At 37.6% G+C, this 26,115-nt stretch overlaps 1 protein-coding gene across 1 annotated transcript; it reads left to right on the top strand.

The window, feature by feature from the left end:
* Positions 1-19,911: 19,911 nt before the first annotated feature.
* On the top strand, positions 19,912-24,488 carry LOC110929557. Its single transcript, XM_035988375.1, has 2 exons — positions 19,912-20,049; positions 20,156-24,488. Exon 2 carries the CDS (start codon positions 22,151-22,153, stop codon positions 23,273-23,275), a length of 1,125 nt encoding a protein of 374 aa, XP_035844268.1. The 5' UTR covers positions 19,912-20,049; positions 20,156-22,150; the 3' UTR covers positions 23,276-24,488.
* The last annotated feature ends 1,627 nt before the right edge of the window (positions 24,489-26,115 follow it).

The following is a 26,115-nucleotide window of genomic DNA, read 5'->3' as shown; positions in this document are numbered from 1 at the left end:
CTTTAAGTTTACACCTTCTACCAAATCATTGTGTACAAGAAAATTCAATTTACGAATATGTATGTGGCCCATTTTTCGATGCCACATAATTGTTTCTTTTTCGGTTGCTTTTGATTTTGTCATAAAACATTGTTTTTGATGAGTTGTTGGTGTTGCGACGCTCATATCAAGAATATAAAGGTCGTTCTCCCGTGGAGCGCGCAACAACACCATCTCATCAGGGATTTTAAACCCCGGTTTTAAAACCACACATTCTGTTTTTGTGAAATGTACACTGAAAGCTTTATCGCAAATTTGCGAAATACTAAGTAAATTGTTTTCCAACTCTACCATATAATTCACTTTGTCGAATGAGATCACGCCATTCATCAACGTTCCCTGTCCAACAATTCTCCCGCCTTGATTTCCGGCGAAGCCCACATAACTTCCATTTATTGATTTGACATCGTAAAGAAGAGCTAGCATCCCTGTCATATGTCTCGATGCACCACTATCCATGATCCACTTCGAAAGGATAGACTTGGGCAGCCCCTGCAAACATCAAATCAACTTATTCAAACAATGACGCCCATGATTTCTTAACCTCAGAAACAGTACCAAACATTACATCACACTTCTCATCATTTTTAGGGAAGTTAAATGTGACATTAGGAACATCATCTTTCACAACTGGTTTTACTTTGTTGTTAATCGGGGGAAACTCAGCAAGAAATTTGTCAAGTTCAGATTCAAATTCTGCAACATCATCTTTTAAGACCTTTGTGTCATTTTTAACGCATTTTCCATCTTTTTAACCTCAACTGATGGTTTCGACTTCGCAACCCAAGATTGCTTTTCAAAAATTTTTGTTTTAGGATAAATTTTTGAAGTCTTGCGAGACTTAGAAGATTCGCCAACCTCGAAGATCGATTTCGGCTTATCCTCCGACTTCAAAGATTCACCTCTCTTTAAAATGCGAATCGGAGAGAACATTGGCTTTTTACCTTTTGTATTAATCGGTGATTTTGGTCAAGGTTTTTGAACAGTTGGTTTCTGAACAGTTGGTTTTTGAATAGTTTGTTTTTGAACAGTTGGTTTTACAAAAACAGGTTTCTCAAACTTTTTCTTGCACTGTTTAGCCATGTGCCCGATTTCATTACAGCGATAACAGACCCTTTTGTCATATTCGACAAAAGTTGATTTGACTGTCTCCTCTTTCAACTTTTTCGCTGCATTGAAATCGTCCACGGCCTTTTGACTAAAGATGTAGTCCTTTTCATCATCTACACTCGGACCAGCGACAAAAATATCATTCATTTTCTCTTTCGGCTTAACCACCTGCTTAGCCGTCTTCTTCTCAAAACCAATCCCTTTGTTTTTAAGATTGTTCTTCTTGTTATTACCCTTACCTTCCCACTCTTTCTTTCCCGAACTGGTAGGACGTGATGTAACAAAAGATTTTTTAGGTTTTGAAAAGAATTCTTTGTTATTAACCTCATCAATGTTCATTTCAACCAACTTAAACACCTTTTCAACATTCTCAATCTTCACATTCTGAAGAGGATACTCGAAATCGGAGTAAAGTTTGTCTGTTCCAATCATAGTGTCTACCACCATAATCGGATCATCATTCGCACTCTTGTCCGATTTCGGTAGGAACCGATCCAAGAAATTACCCTCATCTTCAGACTCAGTATCAGATTTCTCAGATTGAGACTTCTCAGAGTTAACACTCTCTTCATCCAACACCTGATCGACAACGGTTTTGATAACCTGTAATTCGTTGTCGGTGTCTGATGCAGAGAATGTGACATCAATACTTTCAGGAAAATCATCCACAATCGTTCTCAACTTGAGATTCAAAGCACCTTCCACCCCATCTGGATATTTTTGCGTATAATGATTCCACATTGGGGGTGGAACGCTCTTAAAGACTGGTGCAGCATGTGGCTGCTGTGGGACAATTTGTTCAAGAACATAAGATGAAGCCACATAACTCATCAACTTTTTATCAATCCTCTCATTTTCAATTTTAGCTAATTCAAGCTCTTTCTTTAATGAAGCGATCGTATCAAGATGAAAGTTAACCTCAACTTCTTTATCAAAAAGTGTTGCTTTAGCCAATTTTGTTGCTTTGTCATTTTCAACAGTCTCTTTTCGGATCATGTTAATTGACCTGGAAAGAGTATCATAAGCCTCTTTAACTTGTCCAAGGTCAAATTTAAGCATATCTGAATGATGTTTCAATTCCTGATACTTAGTTTCTTTCTCAAGACACTCCATGCATGGTTGTAAACACTGTTGGCATGGTGTTTCAGGGATTGAAACAACTTTCTCAACAACAACCTGTTCATCACACACAATTTTCACATCTTGTTTACCGACATTTTTCAACTCAGACTCAGACACTTTGACCTCCTGAACTCCAGATTTCTGATCAGACTCCTGTTTGACCGACACGGTACTGACAGACCCTGACTTCTCGAGTTCTGAGTCTACCTCTTTTAGCTTTCCCATGAGTGCTTTATCAGCGATATCTTTCAATGTCTCTCCAGTCAGCTCTTTCATCACGTCTATTATTTCCTCGACAACTTCTTTCTTTTCTTCGTATCTTGGACACGATCCAGTCGTCGGTTCTTCGAAATAACCTGCAAAAGATTCAAACACTTTAGGAGGCATTATTGATTTCATAGAACTTGCCAATACCTCCTGTTCTGACTGGTAATAGTAAACTTCTGCAGCGATTTCTTCAGTATCGACCACATTCTCAATAGGAACCTCTTCAACAACTATTTCTGGCTCAGTCACCATTTTAGGTACTTCCATTATTTCTGCTATCATGGCCTGCCCATCACTTCCGGGAATATATTTATCCCAGCTGAAACCTTCAGCTACTTTTTCATCGTCTTGATTTACGATAAGAGCCTTCTCCGGTTTGTTCTCGATCTGCGGCCTCTGAACAGCAGGTTCTTGGTTAGGTCGATGATAGATCGCCTGCCTGTAATAATCGTTTGTGAACGGGTTTTGATGGTTTTTCACTTCATGGTTAGGGCCTTCTCTCTTGAAATGGCCACGTTCCTTACACTTGAAGCATATAACTTTTGATTTGTCGAACCCTAACTTCTGATCAGGACCTGACAGACTGTTCCGGCATGTGATTTCCATAAAGCGTTGTGCCCTTCTAACCAAACTTGCCATGCACCATTTTATATCAATCAATTCAAGCTCCTCGGGGTCGATATAGTCGTAATCCTCTTTTGTCATATCCGGATTACCGATCCTTCCTGCCACTAAACCTTCATACGCCTCTAAAACGGAAGCCAGTAAAGCAATGTGTTGTTTCGTGGCTGTTTTAGTAATTTCATTTCCATTCTTAATATTCACCGCGATGTTGCATTGCACCCCAGAAACGTAAGCCTGATTGTTGGAACTTGTAGAGCTTTGAGGTGAAGGGTGCTCTTGAGCTTTGAAATTTGGATCGTAACTCACAAATGGTGAAGGCTTGCTTGATTGTGGAGTGTTTGTAGAAGCACTTGAATTGGTATCAGCACTAAAACCCGTCTGTATCTTCGGACTTTGATTTGTTACAACAGGAGAGCTTCCTTTGTAGTAAAGAGATACGTCTTGCTGTACATTTACTGAATTCATCTTCCTGATTTTCAACAATTCCAATTCATGAGCTTCTATCTTTTCAATGAATGCACTGAGATTCAAATTCACAAAATCTGAGTTGTTTTTCAACATCATTAAGTACGTGCCCCATTCATCATAAGGTAATGTGTTGGACAATTTGTCGATCCATTCCTCGTCTGTCTTTTTAATATCCAATCTTCTCATTTCTACCACAAGATGGCAATAACGTTCAATCAACTGCTTCGTCGTTTCACCCTTCATCCCAGTAAAGATGTCGAACTCTTTCTTGATTAGGGCTTTCTTGCTTTTGATCATAAAAAAACTGCCTTGGAACTTCAACTTTAATGCTTGCCACATCGATTGTGAGTCTTCATCATGTTGTAACAACACAAGAATATCTTCTTTTATGGCCTGTTGGAGAATACTGACCATCTTCTTCTCCGCCTTAAAATCATTCTGTTCAGTCTCAGTCAAACTTCCAATGCCTTTCGGTAATCCCACTCTATCAACAGGTGGAACATATTTTTTCTCTATCTTCATCCAACACTCAAAATGGTTGGCTTGTACCCAATTCTTGAAACGACCCGACCATCCGGCATACTCATCCAAGTTCATAAGTTTGGCGGTTTCTGCATTGTTCCTAACTCGTTCTCCATGTTGACATTTTGAACAATGCTTGCCGGACTTTGTGTTGCCGTCATGCCGCTACCCGCAAAAAGGTTGTAAAAATCTTGATTTTCCATTTTAGGTGACAAATTCTAAAAAATTTATAACTTTTTGACAAACAGGTTACTTTTACCGAAAAACTTTCTACACAGACTGAATTCCCAACACGATATCACGAACGAAACGGACTAAAACCCTCAAACCATGTTTTTACACTTAGACAGAATTTTAGAGTGAATCAACAATTTTAAAATTTGGAGCGAAATCAAAAAATAACTTTCTGGAGCGAAATCAGAAAGTTACTTTTGGAGCGAAATCAGGGTGTTATCTCGAGCGAAATCAACACTTGAAACCTTTGGAGCGAAATCAACAGGTAATTCTGAGCGGAATCACCTTTGGAGCGAAATCAGTGATTGAATCTCGAGCGAAATCAGAATTCACGAGCGAAATCACTGATTTCGCTTCTACTGCTCGAGCGAAATTAGATTTTTGGAGCGAAATCAACCAAAAACCTCCTGGAGCGAAATCAGGTTTCGAGACATTTTCTACCAATTTTAAGTCGTATTTTGATCTGAAACTCTCAAGGGTTTGTTAGTTGTCTATTTTACACAATATGTCCAAATTTCAGTCCATTTTGTTCGTGGCGATGTCCAGAAACTCAAAAAGATGTAGTAAAAAGGCTTTGATTCTGGTATTCTAGCTCATAACTGGCTCTGATACCAATTGTAGGATCGTTATTTACGATCAAATGAGTCAATCAGAGCTAGAGCACAACTGTTTATGTAGCAGAAATACACAAACAGCTTGAATCAAAGTAGAATGGAGTAGAAACAGAATGCTGATTACTTTAAACACGTTTTCTCATTAATCTTTCTCAGAAAAATTCGGCAGCAGTTCGGCTACACTGTCAACATTCAGATACAAAATGAGAAAACAAACTAACTATTTATAGGGGGTGATTTCGCTCCAAATGACACAGAGTCATTTCGGGCGAAATCAGAAAGATGTGATTTCGCTCCAAATGACACAATGTCATTTGGGGCGAAATCAGGACATTACACACAAACTTTACAAACAGCCCCTATACTATACATAATTAACACTTCTGACCCCTAGACCCTATACAAGCTTGACTAAGACTAAGACGCAGGCTTTAGACATTCGTGCACCAACACTTCCCAACCGAGAACGGAGGTACGTACTCTACCCAACCGAGAATACGCAGATGAAATGTAGTCGTCCTTCCCAACTGAGGACGGAGGTACATATCTTGTTAGAGGTGAATATGTAGGTTTCGTTTTAGCTTCTTAACCCATTCCCAACCCACCGGGAATCCCTTTCCTTATAAAAGTGTGAACTCACCTTGGTTTGCTCGGTATGGTTAACTACTTGTTCACAAATATTCAGTCAAAGCCTATAGTAATCATACATTCATAATCAGTTTGCATTCACCAAGTTCGCATGTAAATATAAATCACAGTGGGTATTTAACCAATGTTCACTAAATAGCACATAGCAGTTATTCAAGCTCATGCAAACCATTCTTCACATATATAACAACTCATAACAGTTACTTGTGCCATCCCTATCAGTTAACTCAATGTTACTTAGTCTTCACTTACATAGTTATCCATTAACAGAATTTACTTAGCTTGTTGTTTCTGTTTACCCTCTTGGCGAAATTCCTTAGTTTCGTCATGATCCCCTTTGGCAAAACACCCCTGTTTCGTCGTGATTCCATTTAATGAAACACTATGGTTTCGTCGTGTTTCCCCATTGACGAAACTTCCCAGTTTCATCGTGACCCTCTATTGGCGAAACCCCCAAGTTCCGTCAGTATGTGTGTTTCGTCAACTTGCATAAGTTACATCGCATTAACAGTTGACGCACGCACAGAAACCCTACATACGATGTAACAGTTGATCATTAACATCAAACAGACATGAACAGTGGTCATTAATTAAATCCTATCAATCACTAATACACATCAATTCAGATTCGTTATCCATATCCTGAGTGCTATCCTTATTTCTACGGTTTGATTAACAAGATACATGCTTAATATAATCCGGTTCAAGCACACCTTGATTATTAGAACCCTAAATCGACATCATGATTCGCATAAAGTCATGTAACCAATTAATCATACATATCAAAATCAAGAACATGTTCAAAACATCATAATCATATATTTAGAATTCAAGCCAACTAGGTGTGGGATTACTAACCGAGCTACGGAACACGAATAGGAATGATCGAACAAGGAAGATCTAGCTTCGAATGGGAGGGGCTGCCGTCGGGTTGTTTTGAGAGAAAGAGAGTCTAGGGTTTCACGAATGATGGTGGGTGAAATAAATAACGTACCTGCTGATGAAATTTGGGCTATACCTGGGGCGAAGGCCCATATCCACGAAACATCAAAAGGAGCCGACGAAACTCCATGTTTCGTCATGATGGACATGACGAAACTCCAAGGTTTCGTCAGTGGTGTAGTGAAACTCCAGATGTTTCGTCGAGGTAGTTACTATCAGTTCACATGTTTATGTAACTAAACACCATAATCACATTAATTAAATAACAACACAACATATCAAACAAACATCCCAAACATATAACTAACACACACAAATACAATGCAACTAAGTTATGCAAACATAGCTGTGAACAAGTACGTGTAGAGGAAAGACCTTGAAAACTCGAGTTGTCACATTATCCCCAACTTGAAAGAAATTTTGTCCCGAAAATTAGTACGTAGTCACTAAGGAAGCTAGTTAGGTTGTGTGGTTTTCTTGGTTTTCCTGGGGTGTCACAAATTCCATGTTATATTCATGGACCGAGCGAAGCCGAGTGCACAGTGCGGCTCTTAGTGGGCTGGTGACCAAGTTGTTAAATCGGTCTAGCTGGTTCACTGTTCCTAGAAGATCCATGCACACTTGTCGTGGGTATTCCTCTGTCCTTGTCCTAAGCACATCATATCTTGCTTTAGCACCAACTCATCTGCATTGAACCGTGTGAATTTCTTGGCCATTTGAAAGAAAACACCAAACAATTAGCAAGAAACAGTAAAAAATTCGGAGAAAACTGAAAACAGTCGACTGAACACGCGCCCGTGTTCAGCGAACATGCCCCATGTTGGACTGAGTTTGGCTAGACACGGCCCCGTGCTCGCTGGCCCCGTGGCCAGGCGTCTGTTCACTAAAATTCCCATTTTTCGACCCGGTCCCGAAAACTTGAAAATATTTGGTCCAGTAGGGGCGGTTTTTCCCGAAAATGAAACCCCAAATTCCGTTTTTCCCAAAACAAACCGTTTACCCCTTCAATTTTATCTTTTTCGGTTCAAAAACAAGGGTTTGGGGTTTTTGTGAGAAATCGGGCAAATCTATGAACAATACAAGTTGATTTACATGAATCTACACTAATGCTCACAGATTTATGCAAAAATTCGAGGTTCGATCCGGTTCAAGTTGAAGAACCCTAGATTTTTCCCCAAATCTTGATGTTAAACTACATGCAAGTGCTTAATCTAACTACTAATGATGATAGAATGATACCTTGATGTTGTTAGAAGTAGAGGAGACGTCAAAATCTTGCTGAAAAATCGCCTAAACCAGAGAGTTTTCGAGGAAACGGGGCGTGTGGAATGAAGAAACTGTGTTGAAAAAGGGGTTTTATCCCGACAGTTGCGCGGACACGGCCCCGTGGGCGGGCAAATTTTTTTTAAGTGCTCGTGTGAGTGCCCTGTTTCCTCAAAACTTGGTTAGAAGACTTATCGATTTAGATGTCAACCCGCTTGTTTGTAACTTACCAGGTATGATGTTGATGCTTTCATTCTTCGACCGTTTAAAGCGAGATTTCTTCCTCCTCATCCTCAGTGAATCCTTGATAGAGCTTTAGCTGTTGGCCATTGACTTTTAATGGAATTCCATTTCGAGATTTAATTTCGACTGCACTGTGGGGGAAAATATGGGTGATGGAAAAAGGTCCTGACCACCTAGACTTTAATTTACCAGGAAACAATCGAAGTCGTGAATTAAACAATAGAACTTGATCCCCTACCCGAAATTCATTTGGTTTAATATGTTTATCATGCAAATTTTTCATTCTTTCCTTATAAATTTCGGGGTTATTGTATGCATAATTCCTTAATTCATCTAATTCATTTAATTGGCAAAATCGACTTTTACCGGCAAATTCTAGATCTAAGTTTACATTATTAATTGCACAGTAGGCCTTGTGTGCAATTTCTACTGGCAAATGACAACTTTTTCCGTAGACGAGCTTATATGGGGTTGTACCTATTGTTGTTTTATAAGCGGTTCGAAAAGCCCATAAAGCGTCATCTAGTTTATCGGCCCATTCCTTTTTATTTAACCCTATGGTTTTTTCGAGAATTCGTTTTAAACCTCTATTAGTCACTTTCGGCTTGTCCGTTTGTTTGAGGGTGATATGCCGTTGAGACCCGGTGATAGACCCCATATCTTGTTAAAAAAAATTTAAGTTGATGGTTACAAAAATTACCTCTATAACTTATTAATGCTTTTGGTGTTCCAAAACGAGAGAATAATTTTTTCAGAAATCTTACCACGACTCTTCCATCATTTGTTGGAAGTGCCTCGGTCTCTGCCCATTTGGACAAGTAATCTACCGCCACAAGTATATATTTGTTTCCTTTTGACGGTGGGAAAGGTGCCATAAAGTCGAGTTCCCACACATCAAAGATTTCACAAACAAGAATGCCATTTTGTGGCATTTCATTTTTGGAAGAAATATTACCTGTTCGTTGGCAAGCATCACATGTCTTGACAAGACTTTGGGCGTCTTTGTAAATGGTCGGCCTATAAAATCCTGAATCAAATACCTTTCGTGCGGTACTAGCGACACCATGATGTCCTCCGTATGGACCTTCATGACAATGGCGGAGAATTCTTCTTGCTTCATTACCATGTACGCATCGGCGGATGAGTTGATCGGCACACATTTTGAAAAGATAAGGATCCTCCCAAAAATAATGCTTCACAACGGGAAAGAATTTTTTTCTTTAATGATGTGGCCATCCTTTCGCAACTATACCGCTAGCTAAGTAGTTAGCATAGTCGGCGTACCATGGCTCTTCTCGGTATTCCACCATTTCCAGGGACTCCGTTGGAAATTTTTTGTTGATTTGTTCACCCCTGGTTGCCTCCAAAGCTGGGTCTTCTAAGCACGAAAGATGATCTGCTGCGGTGTTTTCTACTCCCCTTTTGTCTTTGATTTCAATATCAAATTCTTGGAGGAGTAGAATCCACCGAATCAAACGCGGTTTAGCATCCTGTTTCTTGAAGAGATATCAAATGGCTGCATGATCTGTATAGACTATTGTTTTAGAAAGAATAAGATAAGAATGAAATTTATCAAAAGTAAATACCACAACTAGTAACTCTTTTTCTGTTGTTGTGTAATTTTCTTGTGCATCGTTAAGTGTTTTACTAGCATAATAAATTGGGTGAAAATGCTTTTCTTTTCATTGTCCTAAGACGGCTCCAACTGCAAAGTCACTTGTATCACACATGATTTCGAAAGGTAATTTCCAATCAAGCGCTATCATGATAGGTGCCTTGACTAGCATTTCTTTTAGTGTTAGAAATGCTTGGTTGCATTCCTTGTCAAAGATGAAAGGAGCATCTTTTTCAAGTAATTTTGTTACAGGCCTTGAGATTTTAGAAAAGTCTTTGATAAATCGCCTATAAAATCCGTCATGCCCTAGGAAACTTCTGATAGCTCTAACGGAGGATGGGGGTGGTAATCGAGAAAGAGTGCCTATTTTGGCTCGATCAACCTCCGTTCCCTCGCTTGAGATTTTGTGACCCAGTACTATTCCCTCCGTTAGCATGAAATGGCATTTTTCCCAATTAAGGGCGAGATTAGTTTCCTCACATCGGGATAGCATTCATTCAAGGTTATCGAGGCATTGGTCGTATGAATCTCCAAAGATAGAAAAGTCATCCATGAAGACTTCCATTGTCTTTTCTATCATGTCGTGGAAGATGGCCACCATGCAACGTTGGAAGGTTGCGAGGGCATTACATAGACCAAATGGCATGCGTCGATAAGCAAAAGTTCCATAGGGACATGTAAATGTTGTCTTTTCTTGGTCTTCGGGTGCTATCGGGATTTGAAATTAACCTGAAAACCATCCAAGAAACAATAAAATTTATGACCGGATAATCTTTCTAACATTTGATCAATGAAGGGCAAAGGAAAGTGATCTTTCCTTGTTGCTTCATTTAATCTCCTATAATTTGTAAGTACATGATCGGATCATAAACAATCACTAGATCTGCGGTGGATTCGATTTAACGTGCGGAATCCGTTAAATCGAACCGTAATCGTGCGCGAAGACGTAATTAAACAACGTTTTATTACGTAATAACGACAACCGGACAGATTTTCGACTCGATCTACACACTACACACTCAAAATCTAATCAACGTGACATAATCGGAGGTATTCTTGATGAACATCTGATGAACTTGAAGAAGTTCTGTTCAAGCGAAATAAGTTCTCTCCTCGTTGTCTTCTGATTCCGTTTGAAATGAGATCACCGATTTATATAGTTGGTCAATGCTTGCATTTCAAGCGGAATCTCATTTCCAGCATGAATGCATCTTATTTCAAGCGAAATCAAACAGCATGTGTGCATGCATTACATACGAAATCAAATTCCAGTGCATGCCATTTCTTGTTTGATGATGTCATATGAATGATGTCATCATTAAGAATGATGACATCATTCTTGTTCAGATCCGCTCCCTTCGTATCATGTCATACCGTATACTGACCTAACATTACCTAATGACACCTAGCGAAACCTCTGTCCGGCATTTTACAGACTCAAGACACTAGACTTTACATGTACAGTTAGATTTCTATCTATGGCCACACACATAGTGCACTAACAATCTCCCCCTTGGACATAGCTAGAAATCTGTGATGTTTAGTCTTGAACTGCCTTGGATAACATTTTCAAGTGAAATCACAGTCTCCCCCTTGAATGATGCCCCGAAATCCTAAGATTTGACGTTCAATCTTGCTCCCCCTTTCATTTAGCTTCCTGCACATTCTCTACCCAAAACATAAGTTTTTATTTATATCTCTTTGAAAAACTTACTGATAGAGAGCATTCATTCACCAAACATTAATAGTTACATCAAGTTCAAATTAATGACCTTGATTAACTAAACACGCAATCATTCTCAAAAACATTTCTCATTTAAACAAACTCCCCAACCCAATGTGGTTCATCATATTTAGCACTCGGAATTTTGAAAATCAACTCTTCAACATCAGTTGTCGAAAATAAGATAAAGTAAAATCTTTTTGAATTTTTAAAAAAAATTATGCTAAAACACATTCTTTTTGGATTTTTGTTTAATGAAAAGCAGTAAAGAAATATTTACAGACAATATTTTTGTGAGTTTGTGTTAGAGGATCATATCAGTTTTTGAGACAAATCACTAGCACCGTTAAGCTTTAAACATATTAAGTTCTAAACGATTCACATTGATTGACGATATAGTTGTCCTCTTAAGCTCAATCTAAAAACTTTCGAAAATGCTTACCGATACGTTAAGGTATATTAATTTTGCACTAAATTCTTATGGACCCCACGATCTCAGCATATCCCCTCATCAAGCAATACACTAACTCAAGTAATGCCTTTAAACTTTCATCAACTGTGATATGTGCGAAAACAACGCATAATGTTTAAACATTAACAATCAGGTCGATCTTTCGATACGCAGAGAAAGTCCAATGTTTAAACAAAATAAGAAATAAAAACAAGTTGAAATTGTTTAGGCTTTAACCACCCGTTCGATACTCCCGTATACGCAGAGGTGATCCAAAGCTTAAACGAAACACCAAAGAAAATAAAGTAGAACGTTTAGGCAATAACATCCAGTTCGATACTCACGTATACGCAGAGGATGTCCAATGCTTAAACAAAATAAAGAAATCAAACAAGTTTAAATTTTTGCAAAATGAAAACACAGAATCACATTGACTTTTCAGCAAAGTTGTGAAAGCTCACAAACTTAACCGGTTTTATGTCTTTCGACAATCAGCGATTACTGAGCAGGCACACAGTCAAGAAGGACAAAACTAAGTACTATGCGTTCGACCGTGTTTCCCACGAGACTTAGGCCTTTAGCTTTATGTTTGTATCATTTTCGCAAAACTACTAGTCTTAGCTGAGCCTATCGACACATCCCTAGTGAGACTGTTTAAAACTTTATAAAACTTTACATTTTTCTAGCGTGCAATGACAATCCACTGATGTACTATCATTTCCTCTTTTTATACAAAACTCGTTTTAATTTTTTCAATGTTTTTGGCTTTTTCAAATTTTCTAACTCGTCTTAATTTTTTTCAATGTTTTTGGCTTTTTCAAATTTTATAATTTTTTTTTAAATTTTTCTCCCCCTAAAATCAAAATTATATTTCAAATTTCGATTTTCTGGGAAAATTTGAAAAATAAAGCATTAAACTATACAAACAAAATGACATACTGATGAGAATTGCCTCAATTCGCCATCCACTTGGCTTAAACAGTCAGAACTCCCCCTGACAACAAACTATTTTCCCATTATGATTTCAAAACACTTAAGTTTGTTTTAATCAAAATGGTTTTTCCGGAAAATTAGTTTTGTTTGTCATTTCACAAACATGGGGTTTAATTCATCACACTGTTTTCAACCACTTGTAGGTTTATCACAAAAACAATTTCCAATAATCATACCACTTGTAAGATAGTTAAATCAAGTACAACTTAATGTCCTTTATTAACCACTTGTAAGTCGACATATCATAGTTACCAACCTGTGAATTTCTCAAGAAAGATGCCGATTCCTACTCCCCAATTACCAACCTGGGAGTTCCGGTAAGTCAGGAGTTTTAAGTATGGAATATAGGCACCCAAGCTTGACCAGCCTTGGGTGTGAGCTTTTCAATTTCACTTGGGGTTTGATCATTCCTTTTTGCTTCATAAAATTCTTTAACCCCTTTTACCTTTCCCTCAACCATCTTTCCAAAAATATTTTTTACTTTGCCAATGAAAGCCTTTTCGACATCAAATTCTTTCTTTTCAGAATAAAACTGATTCGAAATTTTCACTTTACCATCTTTTTGTTTAAAATTTTCAGTTCGCAAGGGTGGAAAGTTGATATCATCCATTGGCGGAACTGAATTTTCTCATTTTTGATCAACAGGTAGCTCTTCTGACTTTGACGAGTCAGAATCATCGCCAGAACGTACCTTCTTTGTTTTCGAAGAAACAAATTTATCATCAGAAGGTGGCTCCTTTGTTTTCATCACAACAGATTCATCGTCGACCTTTATTGGAACTGTTTGATCAACAAATTTTACCTTTACCCTACCTTTTGTCCACAGATTTGTATCTGATGGATTCATTTTACTTGTCTGATTTTTTGTTGAGCAAAGTGATTCATCAGAACTTTTATCTGAATTAACCGTTGTACCCGAGGACAAAATTTTTTCAAGATACTCTCTTGGCTTCTTCCTTTTCTTCCTCAGTCTGTCTTTCTGCCCTTGTGAAAGTTTCACTTTTTGTTCTTGAACTTTCTGTTCTTTGGGCTTTTCTTCGATCTTGACTGATTTCTTCATCTTTTTATGAGATTCAGCCCTCTATCTTCCCATTGATCTCATTGGGCAATCTCTGGCAATGTGACCTTTGATTTGGCAATTATAGCATCTCCTCTTCTCAAACCACTGATTCTGGCAGTTAACAGCAATGTGTCCTTGAACACCACAAGTGTAACACTCTGTTATCGTACCATTGACCACTTTCACACCAAACGCTCAGATCATAGCATTGTCTGGCTTTGTGGTAATCATCACTCTTCCTGAAAGCTAGATTTGGCTTTGAAGCACTGTGGTCAAACCTGCACCACTTATTACCAACTTTTTGTGAGTTTTGATTTTCAAATTTTTGTGGTTTTTTATAACGATTGGATGACTGGACTGATGAGCTTTTATTGTAATTTTGAAGATTTTTCGGCTTTTTAACATTTTGTTTTTGTTCCACATTCTTCTTTACAGGTTTTTGCTTTGAGCATTCACCTATTTCAGTCGAATGTAAAACAGTTTCTTTAAATTTTTCTTTTAATTCCAAAAATATTTTCCTTTTCTCTTTTTCATCATCAGTTTTATTATCACAATCTTCAATTTTGACGTTGTCATAATTTGTGACATTCTCACTTATTGGAATTGCATTAATTGGTTTTGGACAGATATAATCTGGTGTTGATGACGAAGTCACAAAACCTTTCAATTTCTTTTCAAGATCACAAATTTTATTTCTAGCACATTCAACTTCTTTTTCAAGTTGAATAATTTTTTCAAGATGAGAATTTATTGGAATTTGTTTCTCCAAATTATTTTTACCAAAAATAGATTTTTCATTTTCTAAAATTTTTATTTGATTTTGAGAATCTTTTTCACTCTTTAGTTTTTTAATTTCCAAAAAACTTATTTTATCTTGAAAATATTTTTCTTTTTCTTTTAAATTTTTTTTTCCAATGTCAAACTCTCCATCTCTTTCAAGAGTTTGACATTGTCTGCTTCAGATTTGTCACAGTTTAAGCACTTTTCAGACATCTTTACAGCTTCAGCCTTCTTCTCAACCTTGATAGCTGAAATTTCATCAACTTGCTTCTCTACCACTTGAACATTTTCTTCAGATTTTACTTTTTCTTTAGTAGTTGCTGCTTTATGATTCTTTTCTCCTGAATCAGACTTCAATTTTCTAATCTTTTGGAACTCAAGTTCTTGAGCTTGAATCTTCTCGACGAACGTGCTCAAATTGAATCCAAAATATCCAAAGCTATTCTTCCAAGCCAACAAATACGTTCCCCACACATCATTTGGTAAAGCATTTGCCAACTTATCAACCCACGTCTCATCCATTTTGTCAATGTTCAAATTTCTCATCTCTATATGCAGCTTGCAATACCTCTCGATCAATTCTTTTGTAGACTCTCCCTTGATACCAGTAAAACTATCAAACTTCTTCTGTGCAATATCTGCTGGATTCTGAACAAGCATACCATATCCGAAAAATGAGTTATACGACTCAGAATCCTTGTTTCAGTATTGAAAGATTCACAAAGACAGATTTTCAAACGATACACAAATTCACACAATCTAAGATCAGTTCAATCACTTTTTCAAACCAAATGAATCGGATGAATATCCGATTGAGTGACGAAAATCCGGTGACAACAGATCAGGTGAGAATTCTCTCGGACGAGTATCCGATGCTTGACAATCACTGAAACACAAACAAATAGAATTGATTAGGATCGGGTGGCAACTCGTTTGGATTGCCACTCGATTTGTTGCACTTTAAACCTTTGAACAAATACAATCTCTTGAATCAGATTGTGACTGAATGTGATATCAAACCTTTCAAACTACAAATCTTATTAATTTCACATGCAACCTGTTCACTTATACTTTATTGGTACTTGAAAACAATAGCCGACACCACTAAATGATCACATGACAATCAAATTTAATGATTGAACCGAAACTCTAATATGATTTCACGTGGATTTTTATCAATTAACTGCTTATTCAAAATTGGGCCGATCACTTTTAATAAGATTGAGTCGAGATTAAGTAACTGACAACAAAGTTAATTGCCTTACATGCAAACCAAATGTCATTAGCCGACAACACAAATCAGATTAGATTCTTATTGGACCGTAGGAATTAGTGGATAGATGCCCCTTTTTTAAAAAAAACTCAAAATGGTCAACTACTTTGATTTACCCACACTTAATTCTATTGGACCAATATTGATTACAACAAATATGATTGGGCCGATTTTTATTCAGTCAAAACTTATGATTATACTGACTTATGCTTAACTGATTGTGCCGATGGCATGAGTATCTCACAAGGGCTAACACTCGATTTATTCTTTACTTAATTCTGATTGGGCCTCTTTGTTTGGAGATTAACAAATGACTTTTGATGTAAATCAATTTAGTTTAACCGATGAACTACTTTCTCTTTTGTATATTACTAGATTTACCCGTGCCGCGCGTTGCGGCGACAACATCACGATTCTGGTTTCGTTACATGCGATACGATGATTACATTAACGTGTGGTGCCCATGTGTGACATGACGTATTTTTTAATTTGTTACTCACATTACGTTAGTGGCATTAACATGTCTAGGCATAGATAAATAGAGTATAAGGTCTCACACATTATAGTGTAAAGTCGTAAAATAATTTAAACAAAAAATTGAAGTGTTGGATAAGATGAGATGTGAAGTTATTAAGTAAAAATAAATCAGGGGTCAATGTGTCAGTTACTAAAAAATTGGGGTTGAATATGTAAAGTTTTTAAACTTGAGGGCCAAAAAAGAAAAATTAAGACCATGGCTCACCGACTAAGATTTTAAGTTTATACAAGTTATTTAACATGCATGTTGTAGCAGGGGATGCGGTGAGAACTTAATCAATATTAATTCAGTTTGTTAAGGGACTTGTAAGGTACTGGTACAGTACCATAATTCGCTACAGCAACCGAATCAACACATTTCGGTGCATTAGTTTTTAAACATTGATGTTTTTTCGTATTAAGGAGCATTATATTCATCAATTACAAAGTTATTTTGTTAAATTATTAAAAAAATACGCATAACTTGTAAGTGTAAAGCTAGATGGAATTTTAGCGTAAAAAATATTGATAAAAATATCTAAAAAATATTAGTTAAATAATAAGAAAATATAACGTATGAAATCTAAATATAAAATAAAATTTCAAGTTAAATAGTAATTATTTTATTAATTTTAAAAAGCATGTATGAATGGATCTATATGTCACTCGTCATCCTTGTGGTAGTTTTTCTACCAAAGAAAGATATTTATGTTAGGGTTTTGGATTTAAATGAACTAATACAGTTTTTAAGAAGTTAAGGGGGTAGTTGTAAATAATAGAAGAAAGAAAGAAAAAATGGACTTACAAAAAATGTGAGGGACAGGATTTGAAAAGCTGACCTCACGCTTATACTTCTCACAGACTTCCACCAGGACACATAAAATTCTTGTTCAATGTAATGCAAAGATTCCTTATGTATAGAAGAAGGCGGTGGCTGATATGAGGCCACCGACCTTCTTCTTTAATATTATATAAATTTTTTTTTTAAACCCTACTATGATGAATCAAACATCACTTCTTTCTTTGCTTTTCTCAACACTTATATTCTGTCACCAAAACCAATCAGTCACTATAACCTTTCTTCTCCAAACGAAAAACCTGCACAGTTTGATTATTGTTCGAATAACAACAATGCAGATTTCAATCAATTTCAACCGAATCAGAACAATAACCAGCAATCGCAACAACACCACTACAGATTACTTCTACGTTTCAGATCTAAAAATCTCATATTCATCTTAATGATTCAAACTCAGATCTAAGGTGATTTTAAAACAAAACAACCTGCAATTTCAACTCAAATCTGGTCGAAATCAGATTCAGATCTGAAATAAACACATCAACAATCAATCAAAACACATCTGAGGTGACCGAAATTCAACGAAAACTAACCGAAATTGATCGAAAATCACCGAAGCTCATTCAGATCAATCCTAAACACGTTTAAAATCAATCGAAACTCATTCGATTTCACCGAAACTCATCGAAATGATCCGAAATTCAATCAAAACAATCTTAAATTGATCCAATTCAGTTCGAAACTTAATCGAATCAATCCAAAACTGTAGAAACTTTAACTAAACTTCATCTAATCAGCAAGTGAAATAACAATTTAACAACAAACCTGCAAGTTATCCTCTACTTTTTCTATTCGAAAATGATAATAACAAACAATTTGTAACTACAATCTTCTTTAACACGTAGATCTCAGATCAGAAACAACATGGATAATCAAATTTAGATCTGAAATTTCGAGTTCAATCTACGAATGTTATTCAGATTTCAGCAAGAACACTAAAACAACATCATCAATTTTTAGATCTGCAACAAAAAAACGTGATGTTTCTTAATGCGATTGAATCTGAAGTTAGTTGTATGCTTGACAACAATCCGTAATGATATAACTTTCGATTCGAAATTCACTGAAACAGATTAAAATCAATCAAAATGTTCAAAATATGATTCAAACAGATCAAAATCACGTTGAAAATCAACCAGAAATCATTCGACTTACTGAAAAGAGTTCAAATTTTCCAAACGACACACCGATACGAACCGAAACTTGTCCGATTCGATCAACGATTACACGCAGAGCACCCGTAGCTCTGATACCACTGGTGAGTACAGGATCGGATCGTAAACGATCACTAGATCTGTGGTGGATTCGATTTAACGTGTGGAATTCGTTAAATCAAACCGTAATCGTGCGCGAAGACGTAATTAAACAACGTTTTATTAGGTAACATCGACAACCGGACAGAGTTTCGACTCGATCTACACACTACACACTCGAAATCTAATCAACGTGACGTAATCGGAGGTGTTCTTGATGAAGATCTGATGAACTTGAAGAAGTTCTGTTCAAGCGAAATAAGTTCTCTCCTCGTTGTCTTCTGATTCCGTTTGAAATGAGATCACTGATTTATATAGTTGGTCAACGCTTGCATTTCAAGCGGAATCTCATTTCCAGTATGCATGCATCTTATTTCAAGCGAAATCAAACTCCATGTGTGCATGCATTACATACGAAATCAAATTCCAGTGCATGCCATTTCTTGTTTGATGATGTCATATGAATGATGTCATCATTATCATTAAGAATGATGACATCATTCTTGTTCAGATCCGCTCCCTTCGTATCGTGTCATACCATATACTGACCTAACATTACCTAAAGACACCTAGCGAAACCTATGTCCGGTATTTTACAGATTAAAGACACTAGACTTTACATGTACAGTTAGATTTCTATCTATGGCCACACACATAGTGCACTAACATAATCTATACACACTCTCCATCCTGTGATGGTTTTTTCATTAGTTATTACCGTCATACCTCCTTTCTTTGGAACTACTTGGACGGGACTTACCCAAGGACTATCGGAGATTGGGTAAATGTGACAACCGGTAATTTACGCCCTTAATTACGAAATTAACTAGCGATTAACGCGATACTAAATAGTGTTTACGACGCTAATTAACTTAATTAGGCCTTTGGAGTGCCTAGGAACGTGTATCCGATTCTACAGTGCGCGTGTGACGATCTGCGGAGATGCTATTGGAAATTTAACGATGATACACTGAAAACGTATGAAATACTGACAACACCGACAAAAGTGGATGTTACACGAATAATTTTATGTTTATGGCTTGTGGGCCCTGGGCCCAAGCACAAAACCCACAAGCCTAAACCTGCGCATATTATACTAGATCTATTTCTTAAGGATCTATACAAGATCTCACCAAAATCCCTTGAAAATCTTGACAAAATATTCATAAACTCTACAAAAGATTTTGTTTCAATGGATATAGCACGTGACCTGAATGTAATATAAATACACATAAGATCTAAGATCACAAAATCTCTATATAAAGGGGGCCATATGTAGAGATCAAATACACTCAAACCACAAAACCATTTGCCTGCTTTCCCCTTATCTCTCTTTTAACTTACACACACAGATACCACAAAACCCTTATCTCTTTTTTTGATTATCTTCTTCAAACATATAATCAAACAACAGTCCTCACTGATGTGGGGTAAAATACACATATTTGTCCCTTGTAAATTGTATATATTTTGTATAAGTTTTATTTGTTTTTATTTAGCTTTAGTGTTGTATTATTTTATTATGTGTTTTGGCAGGTCCTGGTGCAAATGGAGCGAAAAAGAGTAATAAGGAAATAACCAGCCAGTTGGGCAGGGTGAAGTGCCAGGGACCGAATAAAAATTGCAGCCATTTTCCGTGATTGGGCCGGACCCACTATCTCTATAATATTTATATATTGGTCAACTACATGTTCATATTCATAATCATAAGAGGCATATGTATTTTATTCTTTGGTGGTTAGAAGTGATGTATACAAAACAAAAAATATGGTGATTGGATGAAAATAATTGGCAATAATTATTCTTACGTGAATTAGGGGCTGCCAACATTGAATTAGTGGGCCGTAAAAAGGTGAAAGGATATATATTCGAAGAAAGTGGGAGGCGGCTATATTGTTGGGCCTGGGCTACCAAGAGTGGTGGACGCACACAATTAGAAAAAAATAAGGCTGCCATATATAAAAGGGGGAGACGCACGAAGACGAAAAGGAGGAGGACGAAGTCAGCAGCAACTTGGAGTTCTTGGAGCGGTTTTAAGGGCTTGGATCATTGGTTTGAAGATTGGAAGTGAAGGGATCGAAGGGGCTGCAAATCAACATCAGACGCAAACAGTGGAGGCGACAAGCAGGGACGAATTTTTAGAGATCATTGGCAAGGATTCAAGGCTAGAGAATTATTTGGGTTGAAGCAAGAGGCTTAGGGATCAAGAATTAAACGGGTTTTATCTATTTAATTCTCTTGTTTTCTTAGTTTCTTTATTTTACTTCAATGAATTCCGTTATTGAATCTTGTTTGTTATCTTCGTTCATGACTTTGATTGGCTAAACTTTTAACCGCCTAGACTTTAATGAATGGATTAATATAAAGTTTTTACCTTTTTCGTTATTTGCATGAATGTTATGGGTTGATTGTGTTTAGTAAAGAGTTTGTTTTATTGATTTGATGCATATGCGTACTTTAACTTGGTTTATTATTGTCATTTGCTTCGTATGGTTCTTAGTGACGGTCTATATCACAACATAGAGTCATATTAGGGTTTAGGATTTTGGTGAGTGTCTATATCACGTAAGAAATCTTAACTCTTTAGGGTGAAACTGCGCATATAACCTTAGAAGTAATTGGTAATAATTTGCTAGGTTTTAGTGTTCTGCTAGTCCTAAACCTGGGAAGTGAGAGGCTATTGGTAGGTCTTACCCGGCGAATTGCTTTAGATAGTCCTTGGGAAAGGTCATGTCTTGGTTTACCTGTCAGTTTTATTAGTTTATCAAGTCAAATTGATTACTTCAAACTACCCTAGATCTATGATTGGGAAAGAGTAGGTCAACATTAGGGTACTTACACAATAATTAGACAACTGCGAAGGCGTCTAATAACCGGTAGGATTAACGGCCTAGGTAGTTCCACAGGTTTCTCCTTGAGAAGGGTCGAGGGGCTTAGTTGGTTCTTAATAGGTTTAGTACTTAAAGATCCCGGTTCCATAACTCGTGCATTTAACTTAATCGGTAATCTCTTTAAAAGTAATCCAGGATTCTTGTCTAGGTGGTCTCGTCTCTCATATAAGAATCGTCTTTGCCTTCTTTTATATTTAGTATAGTTCTTAGTTAATTAATTAGTTTAAATAGATTTCCTAGAATTTTCCGTAACCCCCCCCCACCAACTAAACAGTTAGAGTCTGTGTCAGTCTAGGTCTAGATAGAGTCTAATTAGCGTAATTAGAGAGTCTCGTGGGTTCGATACTCGGACTTACTGTAGCTATACTGCATTGACCGGTACACTTGCCAGTGGTGTGGTCTAGGTTTTAGAGAGCCTGATTTTATAAATTTAAAACTTAGAGTGTCTAATTTAGGGTTAAAATTAGTTAGTTTAACTAGACCATTTTTAGCACATCAAGTTTTTGGCGATGTTGCCGGGGACTCTTGGCAATCGCGTTTATTAGCTTTGATAGACTTAAATGACATTATACGTGCTACTTGTTTTTGTATATTGAGTCGTAGGTGTCCGTGTCTTTTATTTTTCTTGAGTCTTGTGAATATGTGTGAAATTTGTGGAGGACCTCATTTTACTGTTAAGTGCCCACAATATGAGGGGTCCTCTGCATATTATTATGCTAACCCCTATGTGCAGCCGCAACCATATTTTTCACAGGGGTATTCCTCGTACCAGTATGAGGAACCGTATCACCAGCCCCAACAACAAAATTCTGAAGTCTATGATCAGGACCAGCTGGATAGGATATTGGGGATGTTAGTACAACTAGTAGCTACGGATGAGACTACTCAGAAAATGATTCAAGAACATGAAGTCATGTTTCAAAATAACCAGTCTATACTCTCAGACATTCGATGTTCAGTAGAAGAGATGTCTAGGAAATTAGAAGAAGTAATAGAAACTGAGAATAAGGGCATCATTGATTTTGGTTGTGAAGAAGATGAGATTATGATGCAAATGGCTAATTGCGGGATAGTGAGAGAGAGTGTGGAAGAAGTAGACGAGTGGCAAGTCTACCAGAAATCATTGGTTAAGGGGGTAGATGTTGATGAGGAATTAGATTTAGGAGATTCCTTAGGTAGTCTGTTTGATGATGAGGTAGAAGTTGAGGTAGAGAAAAAAGTGTTAAGTTGGGAAGATGAGTTTTTAGGGGAGCTAGAAGATTTATCAGATTCAGAACAAGGAGGGGAATTTGATCCATTAGGTGATTTAGAAAATTTAGAAGCCCTACTAGAAGGTAAACCCGAGAAAATAAATGAACCCACACCGCACGTAGAAATTAAGTGTGGGGATCTTCCTAAGGAAGTGGACCAAGTGGTGGAAGAGGAAGAACACCACAGCTGGCCCGTGGTACTTATAATAAATGAAACTAAAAAATCAAAACCACGGGAGAAGGCAAGGAAAAGAAAAATAAAGAACCGGGATTGGTTGCAGGTCAAAAGCTGGTACAAGGAGGAGAGGAATGAGCCTTTGAAGCAAGACCATTCTTCTCATTACATGCCACGCATCCGGTTCATGCCAGGTAAATTTAAATTCTGGTGGTCTGACCCGTTTCTAATTTTTAAATTCTTTTATAATTCCACCATTAAATTTTTAATTGTTTACGAAGAACGGGTGGAATTAAACGGGTTAGATAGGGTCCAGATCAAGGAGAAACCTCCTGATTAAGTTCAAGTATGGGGAGGTTTCTTGTAGAGTTTGTAAATTTATATATTTGGTGTATTTTCGGTAGTTCGTAGTTTTTGTATATTGAGTCTTATTTAGTAGTTTTTGAGTCGTTTTTTAGAGTCGGTATTGCTTTGGTTTTTGCTTGTTTTTGTTTATGCAGGTTTGAATTGTACCACCCATACTCAATCTCCATTCGGGTGATTTTGGAGCTGCTTATCAAATATCAGGCATTTTACCAAGCATGTTAGTCAGAGTCTAAGCCGATTGCGACCGAAATGCTATACGATCGAGCTGGATTGGACGAGAGTTATGGAGCATACACGATAATAAACCAGCTAAGTCCTTTCCAATTATGCCCTTTGTTTTTTTATTTCTTGGTGCAAATGGAGCGAAAAAGAGTAATAAGGAAATAACCAGCCAGTTGGGCATGGTGAAGTGCCAGGGACCGAATAAAAATTGCAGCCATTTTCCGTGATTGGGCCGGACCCACTATCTCTATAATATTTATATATTGGTCAACTACATGTTCATATTCATAATCATAAGAGGCATATATATTTTATTCTTTGGTGGTTAGAAGTGATGTATACAAAACAAAAAATATGGTGATTGGATGAAAATAATTGGCAATAATTATTCTTACGTGAATTAGGGGCTGCCAACATTGAATTAGTGGGCCGTAAAAAGGCGAAAGGATATATATTCGAAGAAAGTGGGAGGCGGCTATATTGTTGGGCCTGGGCTACCAAGAGTGGTGGACGCACACAATTAGAAAAAAATAAGGCTGCCATATATAAAAGGGGGAGACGCACGAAGACGAAAAGGAGGAGGACGAAGTCAGCAGCAACTTGGAGTTCTTTGAGCGGTTTTAAGGGCTTGGATCATTGGTTTGAAGATTGGAAGTGAAGGGATCGAAGGGGCTGCAAATCAACATCAGACGCAAACAGTGGAGGCGACAAGCAGGGACGAATTTTTAGAGATCATTGGCAAGGATTCAAGGCTAGAGAATTATTTGGGTTGAAGCAAGAGGCTTAGGGATCAAGAATTAAACGGGTTTTATCTATTTAATTCTCTTGTTTTCTTAGTTTCTTTATTTTACTTCAATGAATTCCGTTATTGAATCTTGTTTGTTATCTTCGTTCATGACTTTGATTGGCTAAACTTTTAACCGCCTAGACTTTGATGAATGGATTAATATAAAGTTTTTACCTTTTTCGTTATTTGCATGAATGGTATGGGTTGATTGTGTTTAGTAAAGAGTTTGTTTTATTGATTTGATGCATATGCGTACTTTAACTTGGTTTATTATTGTCATTTGCTTCGTATGGTTCTTAGTGACGGTCTATATCACAACATAGAGTCATATTAGGGTTTAGGATTTTGGGGAGTGTCTATATCACGTAAGAAATCTTAACTCTTTAGGGTGAAACTGCACATATAACCTTAGAAGTAACTGGTAATAATTTGCTAGGTTTTAGTGTTCTGCTAGTCCTAAACCTGGGAAGTGAGGGGCTATTGGTAGGTCTTACCCGGCGAATTGCTTTAGATAGTCCTTGGGAAAGGTCATGTCTTGGTTTACCTGTCGGTTTTATTAGTCTATCAAGTCAAATTGATTACTTCAAACTACCCTAGATCTATGATTGGGAAAGAGTAGGTCAACATTAGGGTACTTACACAATAATTAGACAAGTGGGAAGGCGTCTAATAACCGGTAGGATTAACGGCCTAGGTAGTTCCACAGGTTTCTCCTTGAGAAGGGTCGAGGGGCTTAGTTGGTTCTTAATAGGTTTAGTACTTAAAGATCCCGGTTCCATAACTCGTGCATTTAACTTAATCGGTAATCTCTTTAAAAGTAATCCAGGATTCTTGTCTAGGTGGTCCCGTCTCTCATATAAGAATCGTCTTAGCCTTCTTTCGTATTTAGTATAGTTCTTAGTTAATTAATCAGTTTAAATAGATTTCCTAGAATTTTCCGTAACCCCCCCCAACCAACTAAACAGTTAGAGTCTGTGTCAGTCTACGTCTAGATAGAGTCTAATTAGCGTAATTAGAGAGTCTCATGGGTTCGATACTCGGACTTACTGTAGCTATACTGCATTGACCGGTACACTTGCCAGTGGTGTAGTCTAGGTTTTAGAGAGTCTGATTTTATAAATTTAAAACTTAGAGTGTCTAATTTAGGGTTAAAATTAGTTAGTTTAATTAGACCATTTTTAGCACATCACTCACCATCTCTTTCCCTCTCGATCTGCTAAGTCCAAACGGCCGGAACCGGTTAACCGGCCGATTCTATTCCGGCGGCCCGTGTTTTCCAGCGAGGTCACAATACAACACCACCCCCCGGTTCTCTGTTCGGTATATCGGCCGACCACCACCACCACCGTTTGGTGGTGGTGCGATGACAAGACAGGAGAGAGAGATCGAAGAGGAGAGAGAGAAAATCGGTGAAGGTGAACGGCGGAACCAGAACCGCCGCCGCTGATCGGCGGCGACACGGTGTTGGCAGCGACCTAACGGTCGGATTGTTTATCCGGCGGTGGCGTGATTGTTCAGCGGCAGCAGCACCGCCGCAGACGGCGACGGCGGCGGCGGAGATGATCGTCGACGGCGGCATACCCGCCGGAGTTAACAGCAGCGACGGTGGTGGCATGTTGTTCGAACCGGTAAGAGCCCTTCCTACAACTGTTTATTTTGCTCAGATCGATGATAATGATGATGATTTTACGGTAAATGTTGAAGTTTGGGTTCGGTTTATGTAAAGTTCAACAGGTCTCATGTTCAGGCTCGATTCGGAAGTGGGACGTCTCGGGTTCCAGCTTGGATTCTGATTTGGTTCAGTA

Source organism: Helianthus annuus, chromosome 3 (assembly GCF_002127325.2).
Source record: "Helianthus annuus cultivar XRQ/B chromosome 3, HanXRQr2.0-SUNRISE, whole genome shotgun sequence".
NCBI classification, from domain to species: Eukaryota; Viridiplantae; Streptophyta; class Magnoliopsida; order Asterales; family Asteraceae; genus Helianthus; species Helianthus annuus.
The sequence above is the reverse complement of the archived record's forward strand: the minus strand, read 5'-3'. Positions and strand labels throughout refer to the sequence as shown.